This window comes from Erythrolamprus reginae, chromosome 2 (assembly GCF_031021105.1).
Source record: "Erythrolamprus reginae isolate rEryReg1 chromosome 2, rEryReg1.hap1, whole genome shotgun sequence".
NCBI lineage: Eukaryota > Metazoa > Chordata > Lepidosauria > Squamata > Dipsadidae > Erythrolamprus > Erythrolamprus reginae.
The window spans coordinates 235,450,408-235,465,614 of record NC_091951.1 but is presented as its reverse complement, the minus strand read 5'-3'; the positions used below and the strand labels follow the sequence as shown (position 1 = coordinate 235,465,614).

Sequence of the window (15,207 nt, the reverse complement as noted above, 5' to 3'; positions counted from 1 at the left end):
ATAAGTAATTAACTATATCACTAGAATTATTCTTCTTTTTGTTTGTTTGTCCGTTCGTTAGTATGTGTTAGTTTTGCTTTGTTTCAACTTATGATTTGAATATTTATCTTATTTTTGTAAATGTGTATACAGTATATGTATTTTAAATTAATAAAAAATTATTTTTTAAAAAGAAGAAGTTTCAAGTAGATTTTACAAACTGAATACATCTTCACTTACTCAATATACTTTAGTGAGACTTTCTGAGGCTGAGCACAGGTGATTATCCGTTCTTGAATGTGCAAGGCGGCCAGCCGTAACGCGACACTGCATTTCATCTCAACAGCAAACCTTTCTTGAAGGACGTCACTACAGCTCTGAAATGGACAGGGTCAAGTTAACAAAGGGAGAGAAGAGAGACACACTTGCACCAGGCTACATTAAACAGGATTTAATCTAATCCTGTTATTGTAAGAAGTAGTTTCTACTGTTGGACCATTTGGCAATTATGTTGGTTGCAAAGCCCAATGTTTAATTAATTTATTTGGGTCATGTACAATTTGAGACTTGTTCACACGTGCACCACATTAGCTGGATAGAGAATTTGTAACTTCTGTATCTGGAAACCCACATTCAGTTTTTAAGAAGAGACGAAACAGCCATTTGTCTGAAAAGTTATAGGGTCTCCTACTTGAGTAGTGGGTTGGACTGGGAGATCTCTAAGATCTCTTCTAACTCTGTTATTCTGTGTTCCATCATCTATGTTGATATGAGAAATCAAGTGGGATAGGAATGAACCCAATCCAGATTTTTTCATTCCACTTTTTCTCTATATAATTAAGACAGAAAGAGACGGACCCAAAGATTCATGTGGTATATTTATAGCTGAGTTTTTAACATTTTACAATACAGAATATGTAGGTGTGTTTCAGAGACAGGTTTATATTTGTTTTCAAACATAGTCACCCATGGTTTACTTTAACCATAGTTTATTTAACAAAACAAAAGAAGTCTGGCAGATTATCAAAACAATATTCTTATTTTTTTTTGCCAGTTGTTGATATGCTTTCTTTCCAATTTTGCTGCTGTTGATGACTTAGAGCATTGTGAGTTAGATTGCTAAGCAAAGCAGGAGGAATTCTGGCAAGCATAAACCACCCATTACATAATAAACAATAAACACACGAACAAATACCTACTGAAAAATTGTGATGTATTTTCATACAGTAAGACAATATAAGCACATTACATAAACTTTAGTGTAACGTGTGATCGCTGTCTACGTGTGTATCTGAGTAGGTGTAATGTCTGGACATTTCTATGTAAGAATCCATGTAAGGAACATGTTAGAATATTGTTATCTTTTTTGACAGTAAGGTAGAGAACAGCCATTGTTGAAGAATTTCTTGGACTTTTTAGTCTGTTGTTTAATATATTGAAAATATAGGGTGGAAACAGAATCCAAGGATAATCAAACATTGAAGTGAAAAGCATTTAACAAGATTCACAGTATAGATTGTCCCCAGTTAAAGCTAGCTTTCTCTAAACCTGAGATGCAAATTTTAAACCAATAAATGAGGGTACTAGTCCCTTAAGAATGCTTCTCTTTTCTTACTGATCTGTTAAATTTGTCAAGCTTCTTCCTACTCTCACAAAGAGAACTGCGCTCACGGAAAACTATCTGCATTCTGAAACAATTATCTTTAAAACTACTATATATTGTGAATAAATGAATTAATATAGAAACACAAAATACATTCTTCAACCCAATTTACTATCCAATCCTCACCCCATTCTTATTTCTGCACATATATCACATTACGACACACAATATGGCCTTTATTTTTTCCCTGTTTGTCACTGTAATTAAAAACTGCATGTAAAAATTAAAGTCAAAATTTCTGAAATAGATTAAATCTTGAATGATTCCAAATGTGTTCAAACAATTGGTAAAGTATTATTAGTGTTTTGTAGTATTGTATTATACTCATCTGTATATTCATTAATGTGAAGGCACTGACATTATGGATGAATAAGATTGTGTGATACTTGGGTTTATGCTATTGATTGATGAAACCTAACCAAATCAGAAGAGCTCATAGTGTATTCCCATATCACCTGCAAGTAGAGATATTCAAAAGCCACTGGATCTTGCTGCAAGAGATGCAATGGATCCCTGGGGATAAAGCAAACTCTGAAGAGGCATCGATAATCATGAGACTCTTTCCTCTGAACCACCTGAAACAAAGGAGAGATGGCAGATAGATAGACAGACAGACAGACAGATAAAAAAATCTATATTATGCTACCCAGTTATGGGCTGCAACCAATTTAGCAACCAGTAGGGTGATCACATACTTTGTGTGTCTAACACACTTATGCGCTGTGTTCAAAATGCAGCAATTTGAAGCTCAGCTGCTTACCTTCTAATTTATTTATTTATTTATTTATTCATTTATTCATTCATTCATTCATTCATTCATTAGATTTGTATGCCGCCCCTCTCCGTAGGCTCGGGGCAGCTAACAACAACAATGAAACAACATATAACAAATCTAATATTTAAAATAATTTTTAAAACCCTTATTTAAAAAACCAAACATACACACAAGCATACCATGCATAAATTGTATAGGCCTAGGGGGAAGGGAATATCTCAGTTCCCCCGTGCCTGACAACAAAGATGGTAATCTAAGGCAACTCTAGCAAGTAGAACAGTACAGGCACAGAAATCAGCTATGACATGTGAATCAGCTGAGCCAGAAAGAAGGAAATATAGGACTGGATAGTGCAGAGGTGAGTGGGCGGGGCCAGATGATCGTCCCAACTGGCAGCAGCCCACCACTGCTATTGCCACTGTAACAAAAGTCCTTGGATACCAGCGTCTAATGATTATCTACTAAGATATTTTGATAAACAAGATATTAAGTACTTTATAGCTGCTCAGATAAGTGGATAATTTCTAGCAAAACTCGTGAAGGCAGAACAATTTTATTATAAAAAGTTTTGAGTTATGAAGTTTTGAGTCATCAGTGGAATGCTCCTTCAGATTTCCATCTAACTTCTTGATCCTCCCCACATAGGGTAGAAGCAAAATAAATTGTGCAGTTATATACATATCAATTTAAAAAATGCTTGCATATTTGCGCAACTGCCACCATTCCTCTTTCTGGTAACAAAATTACCCAGCAATCACCACTATTTTGATTTTCATCTTGGCTGCGTACACAATTTTGGAAAGCAATCACATAAAATGAGAATCTGTGATCAAATGGTAAAATGATAAATGGCTGCTGAGAACAACTCACCTTCAAAATTCAGATAGAGTTGCCAAGGATGGGGAGGGGGGGGGGATATTGGATCACCCAAATCTTTATTGAAACCTAATCTATGTGGATCTCATCAAAGGAACCAAAATGATGGAAATTCATTTCTAAAAAATTTAAACACTCAATCATTCAGTATCAACTATTATAACAAGGCGAGTGCTTGCCATTCTGGAAGGAAGAATTCAAGGAATAGATTTTGTATGACAAATCAGTGTACAGTGTTCCTTCGCTTTTCGCGGGGGATGCATTCCGAGACCGCCCGCGAAAGTCGAATTTCTGCGAAGTAGAGATGCGGAGGTAAATACACTATTTTTGGCTATGAACAGTATCACAAGCCTTCCCTTAACACTTTAAACCCCTAAATTGCAATTTTCCATTCCCTTAGCAACCATTCAGATTATTACTCACCATGTTTATTTATTAAAGTTTATTAAAAAAAATATTTATGAAAGGCGGACGAAAGTTTGGCAATGACGTATGATGTCATCGGGTGGGGAAAACCATGGTATAGGGAAAAAACCCACAAAGTATTTTTTAATTAATATTTTTGAAAAAACGTGGTATAGACTTTCCGCGAAGTTCGAACCCACGAAAATCGAGGGAACACTGTATACAAATTCTAAGAGGGAGTTTAAAATTTTACTTTGAAGAACAAATGTATTCACTGTATTGAAAAGAGTTCATGAAAGTTGATTCCAAGGAAAGTGATATTCATATCAAATCAAATCCTTATTACAGTTATAGACCAATAAATGAAAACTGGGATGATTTCAATAAGGCTGCTGCTATATAAAGTTTGCAATGTTCTGAATCAATAGCCCCAGTTTTCCATCCGCCATATATTTTGAAGGGATACATATTTTTGTTTTGGAAGGTGTGAGACTTGTGGTCCTATTCATGTGACTGGTCTATAAATCCCATTTCTGTGATCACTAGCTATGCTAGCCAAGCTGATAGGAATTGATAATTGGAGTTTCTCCCAATCTATAGATTATGAAGCATAGAAGACAAAATGGTGAAGTGAGCAATTCTAAACCACCACCACCACCCCGCACTGGTTAGTATCTCCAGGCAAAAAGTTCATTAATTTGTCCCCAGAAATGTCCTAGAGCAGTGAAACTCACCTGTCCAATGAGCTCATCGTCATGCAGAAGATACATCTTCAACACATTGTACTGTTCTTCCAAAACTAAGGCAAAATGTTCAATGCTTCGAATGGACAGCTTTTCTTTCAAAGTGAGAACAATGTCCTACCAATTATGGGTGTAAAAAAAAATCACAATTTCAACAACATGTAGAAATTATCTAGGTCCACACAATGGAGAGCTTAATTGTTCACAAAGATAATTGTACAGCAGATCTGACCCACGATGGAGGAGCCATTCAAATGCGAAAGAATTCTTTGGCACACAATCTTAGCTAGTGCAGTTTGCTGACAACCGGGGTGGATTCCTCCTGGTTTGGATCGGTTCTCCCAAACTGGTAGCGATCCACTGGTGATGTCACAATGAACCAAATCAGTTGGCGCCAGTCCATGGCCGCTGCCATTTTTTAAAAAAAGTTTATGAATATTTTTTTAAAATTTTTTTAAAATTTCTTTTTCTTTCGCACATGTGCAGAAGCCGATTTTCCAGCATTGTGGACATGTGGTCACCATTTTGTTTTTGGTGGGTTTTTAAAATTTTATTTTTGGGGGCTTTTTAAAACTGCAAATGCATGTGCAAAGCATGAGTGCCCATGAAGTGCACCCACGACATGCAGGAGGAAGCAAATTGGCAGCAAGGTAAGCAGGAACCCACCCCTGCTGACAACGAACCCACATTGTTGACTGCAATATAATCTGACCACAATTTGAAAAAAGAAATACCCACGTGGATTAGAACCGAAATAGAATACAATCCAGTAGAGGGATATATAGGATTAAGATTTGTACTACTGATTTCACTTGCAGTTAAGTGAGGATTACCATTAGAACGTAGTCATAAAATTTACAATGAAGGGCATTAAGGCTACAATAAAACTCTGCTCCTTGACTAAATGTGGATCATGTCCCCACCAAATTTATGAGTGTTAAAAAAAAACAGGACAGCATTATGACTGAGGCTATTTGATTGCTTTCTTATTCTATTTTTAAGACACTTCAGCAAACAAAAATAATGAAAGATGTTGTCTGCTTACTGAGGGTCCAAGCATTTCCATCATATACCAGATTTGTTACCAGATTATTAGTTTAAGCAAGCTGCAATGAAATACGATGTGGATTTTCTCTAGGATTCTAGCCAATGCAAGATGCACAGTAACTGGATTTATCACTTTCACTATTGGGAAAGGGCCTAAAAGTTTTGGTCTGAGCTTTTGCTAGGTATTCCCAACTGGATGTATTTAGTTGATAAGAAAACCTTGTCCCACTCTAAATGGGGGTTGGAACAACCAATGTTTGTTTCTCGTAGACTTCTGCTGCTTCAGCAAGTGTCTTCTTGGTGTCTTCCCACCCTTTATTTAGCTTCTCCAGCCATTCCACGAGGAGATCGAAAAAGGAGGTTCCATAGGCTGTTTAGGCATAGGGATGAACTCTTGGCCACTGGTGATCTGGAAGGGGGTTAGTCCCGTACTGCTATGGACAGAGTTGTTATAAGCCACTTCTACAAAAGGCAGTAACTCCGCCCAATTATCCTGTTGGTAGTCCACATAATATCTGAGATACTGTTCCACTAGGGCATTGGCTTTTTCAGCTGCTCCAGTAGTGGAAGGGTGGAAAGCTGAACTAAGTCCTTGTGTGGACCCAATGTGTTTTCCATTGTTATAGTAGATGCTGCAGCAATGTATTCACCTTCTGGCTTTCATCATTGTGTTTAAAGGGTGTTTGATGGGCGTCTCTCAGGGGTGGGTTCCACCTTACCTCACTGCTGGTTTGCTTCTTCCCACACCATGTGCATGCGCAGTGGCAAATAATCCCCCAAAATAATTTTTTTAAAAAGCCAAAAACAAGATTGCGACCACATGCCACATTGCCGGAAACTTGGCTTCTGCACATGTGTAGGAGGGGGAAAAAAACCAGAAAAAAATTCCCCACCCAAAATTCAAAAAATTACCCCTCCCCCAAAAAAGCCAAAAACAAGATGCACAGCGCTAGAAACGTGGCTTCTGCACATGGGAAAAAGAAAAAAAACCGGGGGGGAAATCCCTCCTCCCTTTGCAGTCTTATGGCATTTGCTATGGATTGTTTTTCGCCTACTCCATCCTGGACGAGGGAAAGGATTTGTGGTTACGGGGTGCATCTGTATGTAAATAGGTTCTGATTCAACAATTGGATGTTTACATTCTTGGTCACTATATGGCAGAAACGGGGCGGAAAGGGTATCAGTAGCAACTGTGTGTTCTCCTTTGGGCATCTTTTGTAAGATGATTGGCACCCCCATTGCACAACTCAAGCTTCCTCCACGGACAGAGAGGTGTGAAGGGGGTGCCCTTGGGGCTCACCTACATCATTTCCGGTTCCGGGTCATGCAGGGCGAGCCCTCCCACACGCTGGGCGTAGCTTTCGGGCTGGGTGTAGGCAGGGCACACCTCACCCTAACCAGGCATGGAGTAACGCCCATTTGAGTTGCCCAAGTATGTTGTGTTCAGGAAACTCCGCCCCATTTAGCGACCCCTGCAGGTCTTTCTGTTAATATTTAATAAAGTGACCCATTTTACCCAGCTTGGTGTCCGAGTGTTCATTTCCCGTCCAAGGCAATTCGAAACAACTAAAAAAAAAAAGATGGTGGTGCTCACAGGCCAGCACCAACCAAACTCGTTCCATGATGTCATAGTGACATCATCAGTGGTTTGCTACCGGTTCAGGCAAATCGGTCCAAATTGGGAGGAACCCACTTCTGGTATCTCATTTTATTCAGTTTCTCTCAACACAACATTTTGCAATATAGGAGAGAGTTTGAGAAATGTTCCTCAAGAAGCCCAACTCCTCCATGGCCACCACTTCCAAGTGAGAGTTCCTAATCCAGAATTTAATCATGTTACTGTACTTAAACATACCTTGACTGTCGTGTTTGCTTCAAACTTGAATGCTTTAGTCTGCCCATTTTCTAAATAAACTTTGAGAACATTGGGCATACACAGAAGGGAACTTCCCTAGACAAACACACAAAAGACAATGCATTGGACTCTCAATTTCTCTCTGAAATATGCAACAATTTATTGAGGAACAAAAGGAGTTCTTAGCAGAAAGTAAAGTTTGCTTAATTCTGGGGATTTCCTTACTGGCTTCCAAGGCTTAATAGGGTTTGGGAACATTTACATTTTAAATAACATTTTGTCATGTGGAGGTGCTGTTGTATATTTAATTTTCAGCATTTATTTTTCTGTCTATAGAGCAAGCCTGCCAGCCAGAAGTTACAGAACAAGAAATGAATGCTGTTAAGTAAAGAATTAGCCTTCCTGTTGCTTGCCTTTCTGTTGTCTCTTGGGTGCAAGTGAGAGAAATCAAAAGATTAAATTTAATTCTAGTGCTATAAAGCAGCTTCCTTGTGGGAAAGTTAAAGCATTGCCACATGCTTTGGAGATAGTAATAAAAGATAATTCTTGTGATTTCCAGATTTCAGCCATACACCCAGTTACTTTAATTTATTATCTTATCCAGAATAGAGTTTATTATTCTTATTATTGAATGATCGTATTATTATTTTTTATTATTCTTTTATATTGGCAGGATTCAATTAATTCAGCCAGTTCTCAAGTCAACAATCATGATCTGTTTTGCTTGCCAGTGGAACCAGCCCCGAGAAACCCCATTTGCACAAGTTCCATTGGTTTAAAGATTTTGAAGAGGGGATATGCCTTAATGAAACATGAGTAGTCGATAATTTTGCAATTCCAAAGGATTTTTCTTTAGCTCAACATTTTACATTGTTTTAAGATCTCCTAAGAGGTTCTTTTTCAAAATTCCTTCCCAAAAAATAATGAAGTTCTCCAGGAATAAGGAGTAACCTTCTAAATGGTATGGTCTTAAGCTAGAAATGTCTTCCTAAATGACTTGAGTGACTCAAACAACACTTTAAAAGATAATTGTTACAGAATATTAACACTCTATAACCTTACCCTTTAATTCTGCACAACAAAAAAGCAAGGAAAAGGGTTGTTTTTGGTCTAATTCTGGTATTCTCAATGGTCTTCTCTAATACCAATGTTCAAAAAAGTCAATAACTGTTTTATCCTTTTTCTTCAAAGTCCAATTTTCACTTCTGGAGAATGTTACTAGAAAAACCATGTCCTGCATGATTCTAATGGTTAAGAGTATAGAACAGATGTGCCATAGCATCTGAATATATTTTACCAAAACCTTCACTGCTATCCTACTAAATGTTGGTCTGTGTCATCTGGACTGTTGGTTCTTAGACAGTTGATCTTAAAAGGCAGAAACTATTCACTGCTTTAATATCTTCTGAATGACATACCAGTCCATTTCAATTTGCTGATACTCAAACTGTCAGTGTGTTAATTAATTCAGCTTTCACTGCATTGAGCTTATTTCATGTTCCCACTGTAATTTTATCTTTGTAACTTTAGATTTTCTTTTTCTGCATGACAAGTCCCAAAGAGCTCTACTCTAACTATGTGACAAATACAATCAACTCTTCTTCAGTAGCATATTGGGTGCCCTTTGACCCTAGAGGCCCATCATCCACTACAGGTATTCCTCAACAACAGCTCATTTAGTGACCATTCAAAGTTACAACGGCACTGGAAAAAGTGACTTATGACTTTTTCCCCCCACACTTATTACTATTGCAGCTTCCCCATGGTCACGTGATCAAAATCTGGATGATTGGCAACTGACTCATATTTATGACGGTTGCAATGCCTCGGGGTCATGCGACCACCTTTTGCAACCTTCTGAGAAGCAAAGTCAATGGGGAAGCCAGATTCACTTAACAACCATGTCACTAAGTTAACAGCTGCTGTGATTCACTTAGCAACTGTGGCAAGAAAGGTCGTAAAATGGGTCAAAGTTCACTTAACGGCAGAAGTTTTGGTTTAATTGTGGTTCTAAGTCAAATACTAGCTGTATTATATAAGCAATCCCTTCATTGTGTCTATCCATGGGATTTTCTCTGCAAAATATGGAAGTCAATCATCGTTGCCTTCTCCCACATGCTATGAATTACCATGTTTTTCGGACTATAAGACGCACCCTTTTCCTCTCTACAAGAGGCTGAAAATTTGGGTGCATCTTATACTCTGAATGCAGCTTTTTCCAAAGCTTTTTTTTCCAGCCCTAACAAAGTTCTTCCCAGCTCTTACCAGCTTGCAGACTTTTTTCATTGTTACTCTCTCCAAAGAATGTTTTTTCCAGCCCAAAGTCTTTGCATTGCTACTTGCTCCAAATAAGGTTTTTGCTAGCCCTAACCAAGGGATAAAATAATGTGCTGAAGCTGACCAGACTAAGGATGCTAGCCAGATGAATACCTCGTAGGCAGATTCCCCCCCTCCATCTTCCTCTCCCAAAACTAAGGTGTGTCTTATACTCCAGTGCGTCTTATTTATCTATCTATCTATCTATCTATCTATCTATCTATCTATCTATCTATCTATCTATCTATCTATCTATCTATCTATCTATCTATTAGATTTGAATGCCGCCCCTCTCCGAAGGCTTGGGGCGGCTAACAACAACTCTGAAAAATATGGTAATTCTGAAAGCCAATTTCAATATCTTTCTATGGTGCTGCTGCCCAATATAGCTGCCTTCCTTGCTTTGGCTGGGCAGCTGAGTTGACCTTCAAGCCTCGGTGAGCCTGCTGGGCTTATATATACTCCTGGCATATTCTCCCATTATTCCTTGCTCATTCCTCCCAGGATAACCTCTTCCCGCCCCCCTGCCCCCCAGGATGAGGCAGCATAGCAGAACTGAGGGGAGATATCATAATTTACATAGCCAGATTCCTCAGATGACCCATGCAGAAGATTGCCACAGGGTGATACACAAGGCTTACCTTGGAAAAGTAAGGTTTAAAAGCATTTCGCCTCATCAACAATTTATGCCTTCAGGCCAACACCGTGAAAGCACTTCTGGGATTTTTCCAAAAAAATCTTACTTCAGCTGTAATATTCCATTTAAAATTACTACTGTGAGGGGGCCCTCCTGCGAAGGCTGCTGCTTCGTTTGGAAAAGCACTGTAAAACATCTGGGAAGGTTATCTTCCTGCATGGATAAAGTGGATGGACTTAGAGAGATCCCTCTATGTAAAACAATGCCTCTCCTGTTGTATATCCATGAGCTCATAATCCTTGACTGAGCCGGAGAAAAAAGGCTAGACGGCGAGCAATGTGATTAGAAATGGGAGAACAATAGGTCTGGTTTACATCGTAATGCAAAACTACTGAGCTATAACAAGCAGGAAGAGGGAGATTGTGATCCCCTTATATAGAGCGCTGGTGAGACCCCATTTGGAATACTGTGTTCAGTTCTGGAGACCTCACTTACAAAAAGATATTGATAAAATTGAACGGGTCCAAAGACTGGCTACAAGAATGGTGGAAGGTCTTAAGCATAAAACGTATCAGGAAAGACTTAATGAACTCAATCTGTATAGTCTGCAGGACAGAAGGAAAAGGGGGGACATGATCGAAACATTTAAATATGTCAAAGGGTTAAATAAGGTTCAGGAGGGAAGTGTTTTTAATAGGAAAGTGAACACAAGAACAAGGGGACACAATCTGAAGTTAGTTGGGGGAAAGATCAAAAGCAACGTGAGAAAATATTATTTCACTGAAAGAGTAGTAGATCCTTGGAACAAACTTCCAGCAGACGTGGTTGGTAAATCCACAGTAACTGAATTTAAACATGCCTGGGATAAACATATATCCATTGTAAGATGAAATACAGGAAATAGTATAAGGGCAGACTAGATAGACCATGAGGTCTTTTTCTGCCGTCAGTCTTCTATGTTTCTATGTTTCTATTTCACCTTTTCCCGGAAACAGGCGATTGGAACTGCAGCGATACTCACTGCAATATTGGAATTACAACCCACCCACCCCCGCCCCAAAGCTTTCCAATTAAAAATATGCATATTAAATGTTTTGAAGAAAAGTGCATTGTCTCGGTGGACATGATTTATGAAAATGGACTGCATTAAAGAAAACAGCGGATAAAATATGTGTGTGCTAGAGACGTGTCCATGCATCTTACCAGAAGAGGCATGCAAAAAATGGATAAGTATATTTGTGGAAACTTCAAACTGAGGTCAGCATAATTGAAAAAAAGGGAAACTGAGCAAAGGGAAGGGTTTATTCATCTCTGCCAGGGATAACCTGTAGCAAACTGTTCACAAGTTTGTAAACAGGAAAAGAATGGGGGAGAAATAGGGTTCCATTAATACTCCATGCAGACATGGGTAACTTGAGGCTCTCGACTATTTCTGAATTCCCAGCAACAGCAGCCAGCTTAGCCAATAATCAGAAACTATAGTTTAACGACTATATAACTGACTATCTGCAAATTATAGTTTAGTAAAACTCAAGAAATGCAGACGATCCCTACTTTTTAAATTAACAATTTTGCAATTACATTGTTTATTAATACTCCAGCAGGAGAAATAGTACACACCCAGAAAAAAACAGGAATGCCTGCAAAGGCAGTTCGAAAAATGTAAGATGACTTCTGTGATTGCACAATTGAATCAAGCATGTAAAAAAGTAAAAACACCCCTGGAGCTTCAATTCATGGTCATGGATATCATTTTGACATTTTTTTGACTCCCGTCCCCCGTGGATACCCTAGTTAACAATGTCATTCCATTTTCTTTTTCCAAGAATACATAGGATAAATTGATTTCAGTGTGCTTACTGTATCAGGTGGAAACATACACTTTTAACAAGCTTATTCCTTCTAGCAAGGAAAGAAAGATTTTTGTTTATTTTTCATTGGCATTCTACTTGGTTCAAATGACCTCGAGCCCATGGATCTATCTGACAAAGTGCAAATATATTTAAGTTGGAGGGGATAACAGTTGTGAAAAGGCCAACTTCATGCTCACTCCCAGCCAGTGCAGTTAGCTTAATATGTAATTTGCTCTACCTGTCAAAATTTTAAAGCCAACTATTCCGTATGGCTTGGCAACAACAGAATTCACACAAACCTGATTATGTCCATTGACGACAACCTCTTCCGCAAAACGGACTTTAACAGGATTTGTTTTTAGCCTGGCTCTTTTTTCTGCTGTAAGAAAGGATGATTTAGGGCCACCCTGAAAAACAAAAGCACTGGATTGGCAAACTATTATATAACACGGCAACAAATTCTGAGAGCACTTAATGCCTTCTCACAACAGAAATTGACACAGAATCACAAGAAGAGTAAGGTCAGAAGTTTGCTGGATCAGAGCATTAAGTACAAAAGGTGGGTAATTTCCTCTTTTTTTGAAACTACTGGAATTTTTCTTTTTCTTTTGACAACCCCGTGAGGCATGATTCCTTGCTTCAGGGTGGGGTCAGCGTGACTGAATGGAGCTGAGGAGTAACCGACCAGATGCCGGACACCTATGCAAAGTTTGCAGCAAATATTTACTCTTGGTGCCCTGATACAGAAACATTTGCTACTGCCTACGATTGGCCTCTCAACCTTCCAAGTGGTAGGTAACAGTCTTTACCTCTAAAGCACAGGTCACCAATTTATAATCCGTGGACCACTGGTGGTTCCAGGAAAAAATTGGTGGTCTGTGCAGAAATCTTGGCCCCTGGGCCAGATATGGCCAAGAGCAATTAAGAGAGGAGAGGAGAGGAGAGGAGAGGGGAGGGGAGGAGGGGAAGGGGGGAGAGGAGAGGACTACAGCCACAGCTGTACTGACATCCCATCAGCAAACTGACATCCCATCAGCAAACCACCGTCAAATAAGCTTCTATTATTTTGTAATAATTACACTACCTTTAATAATTTTGTTACAATTAAACAACCTTTAAAGATTTTGTTATGATTAAATAAGCATTTATGATTTGTTATAATTAATTAAGCACTTATAATTTTGTTATGTTAAATAGGTGCATTTCATATTATGATCATTATTTTACAAATGTACAGTATTTATATATTTTTAAAAATTCATATTAGTTGTCTGCTTGACTTAAAATTATGAATTAGGGTCCATGGGATTTAAAATTATGAATTTGGGGGTCCCTGAGGTCCAAAAGGTTGGGGGGGGGCTGCTCTAGATCACCATGCTATTCCAACTCATAGAATATTTTATTTCATTTCATTATTTTATTTTATTTTTATTTTATATCTATCTACAGTATATATTATATCTATCTATCTATCTATCTATCTATCTATCTATCTATCTATCTATCTATCATCTATCTTTCACATTTCTGAACCACCCATCTTCCTCAACAGACCATAAACACCAGGAACATGGGGTGAACATGTGAAAACTAGAGCATGATCTCTAAAATAGGCAGCATAGTTAAGAAAAGTGGATTTCAAGTCCTCCAAAAATATTAATAGTGGCTTCTGCCCATCAAAACTGGCCCAATTTCCTGCATTTTGTTAAGAGCAGCTAGCCTTTTTCTTCTGAAGTTCCCAAATGGAGCATGAAAAAAAGAGATATCGTTTCTGTTCCTTCATAACCATCTTCCTTAATTTGTTGCCTTCCAAGTTGCAATTCCTGTTAGCCCAATCAACATAGATTGCAATGCTAAGAGTACAACCTGAATTCTTGGAGCAGCCTTTGTTAATGGATGATCTTTAGAGGGCTGGGATCACAACTCCTAACCTTATCCTCAGGACCAATGATTTTCATTACAACCACAGTCGAACAAAAAGCAGTTCACATTCAGTCGTTGCAACAAATCTTCTCAACCTGGAACACCCTTTGTAATTCTCAACAATCCCATCTTGACATGAATGAATGGGATGGGTTAGGGCAGGGATGTCAAACTGGTAGCCTGCGGGCCGGGCCGAATGATCACATGCAGACCATGCCCACCCCAGTTCTGTGAAGGGAACAAATGTTGTGAAAAGTCAAGTGACGGCTACGTGATGCCATGAGTTTGGCACCCCTGGGTTAGGGTGACATAAAACATCTGGAAGGTGGCAGGAATAGGAAGGTTTGTAGAAGGATCTTGGAGGTGGAGTTTCTTAAGGTGGAGTTTCTTCTCCGGAACCACCTGCTACCGCACGAATCCCAGCGGCCGAAAAGGTCCCACAGAGTTGGCCTTCTCCGGGTCCCGTCGACTAAACAATGTCGTCTGGCAGGCCCCAGGGGAAGAGCCTTCTCTGTGGCAGCCCCGGCCCTCTGGAATCAACTCCCCCCGGAGATTAGAACTGCTCCCACCCTCGTCTTCCGTAAACTACTTAAGACCCACCTATACCGCCAGACATGGGGGATTTGAGACATCTTTCCCTCAGGCTTATTATAATTTATGTTTGGTATGTGTGTGCTGTTTGGTTTTTAATTATGATAGGGTTTTTAGTTTTTTAATATTTGATTTGTGCCATTATAATATTGTTTTTATCGTTGTTGTGAGCCGCCCCGAGTCTTCGGAGAGGGGCGGCATACAAATCTAATAAATTATTATTATTATTATTGTTATTATTATTATTATTATTATTATTATTAATTGTCATGATTAATTGCTATCACAGTGACAGTTATTTAGTGGCCATCAACACTGCCTTGAACTAGACAAAGTTTTACTGTATGTTAAGTGAAGACAAGCCAGCATAATCTGTTTGTTTGTTTTTTTGTAACTATGTGCTGAGTGAAGATGTATATCATCCTCCACCATTCAATTCATCACCAGACCCTGAATTCTTGCATTGCCTTAGTTGGGGTGTGTGTGGACTCTGAATACACTCAACACTGTGCATTTATCAGTTTCTTTCAAGTCTATTCATTGC

General features: G+C 38.8%; 1 protein-coding gene across 3 annotated transcripts in view; it reads right to left on the bottom strand.

The window, feature by feature from the left end:
• FRMPD1 (FERM and PDZ domain containing 1) overlaps positions 1 to 15,207 on the bottom strand; it is a 129,240-nt gene that overhangs the window by 21,235 nt on the left and 92,798 nt on the right. For all 3 annotated transcript variants that reach the window (XM_070742252.1, XM_070742253.1, XM_070742254.1), the window contains 5 exons: positions 12,449 to 12,556; positions 7,344 to 7,439; positions 4,433 to 4,558; positions 2,098 to 2,217; positions 220 to 356 (listed from right to left, as the gene is read on the bottom strand). In XM_070742252.1, coding sequence (XP_070598353.1) covers positions 220 to 356; positions 2,098 to 2,217; positions 4,433 to 4,558; positions 7,344 to 7,439; positions 12,449 to 12,556 — 587 coding nt within the window. The remainder of the gene's footprint in view (positions 1 to 219; positions 357 to 2,097; positions 2,218 to 4,432; positions 4,559 to 7,343; positions 7,440 to 12,448; positions 12,557 to 15,207) is intronic.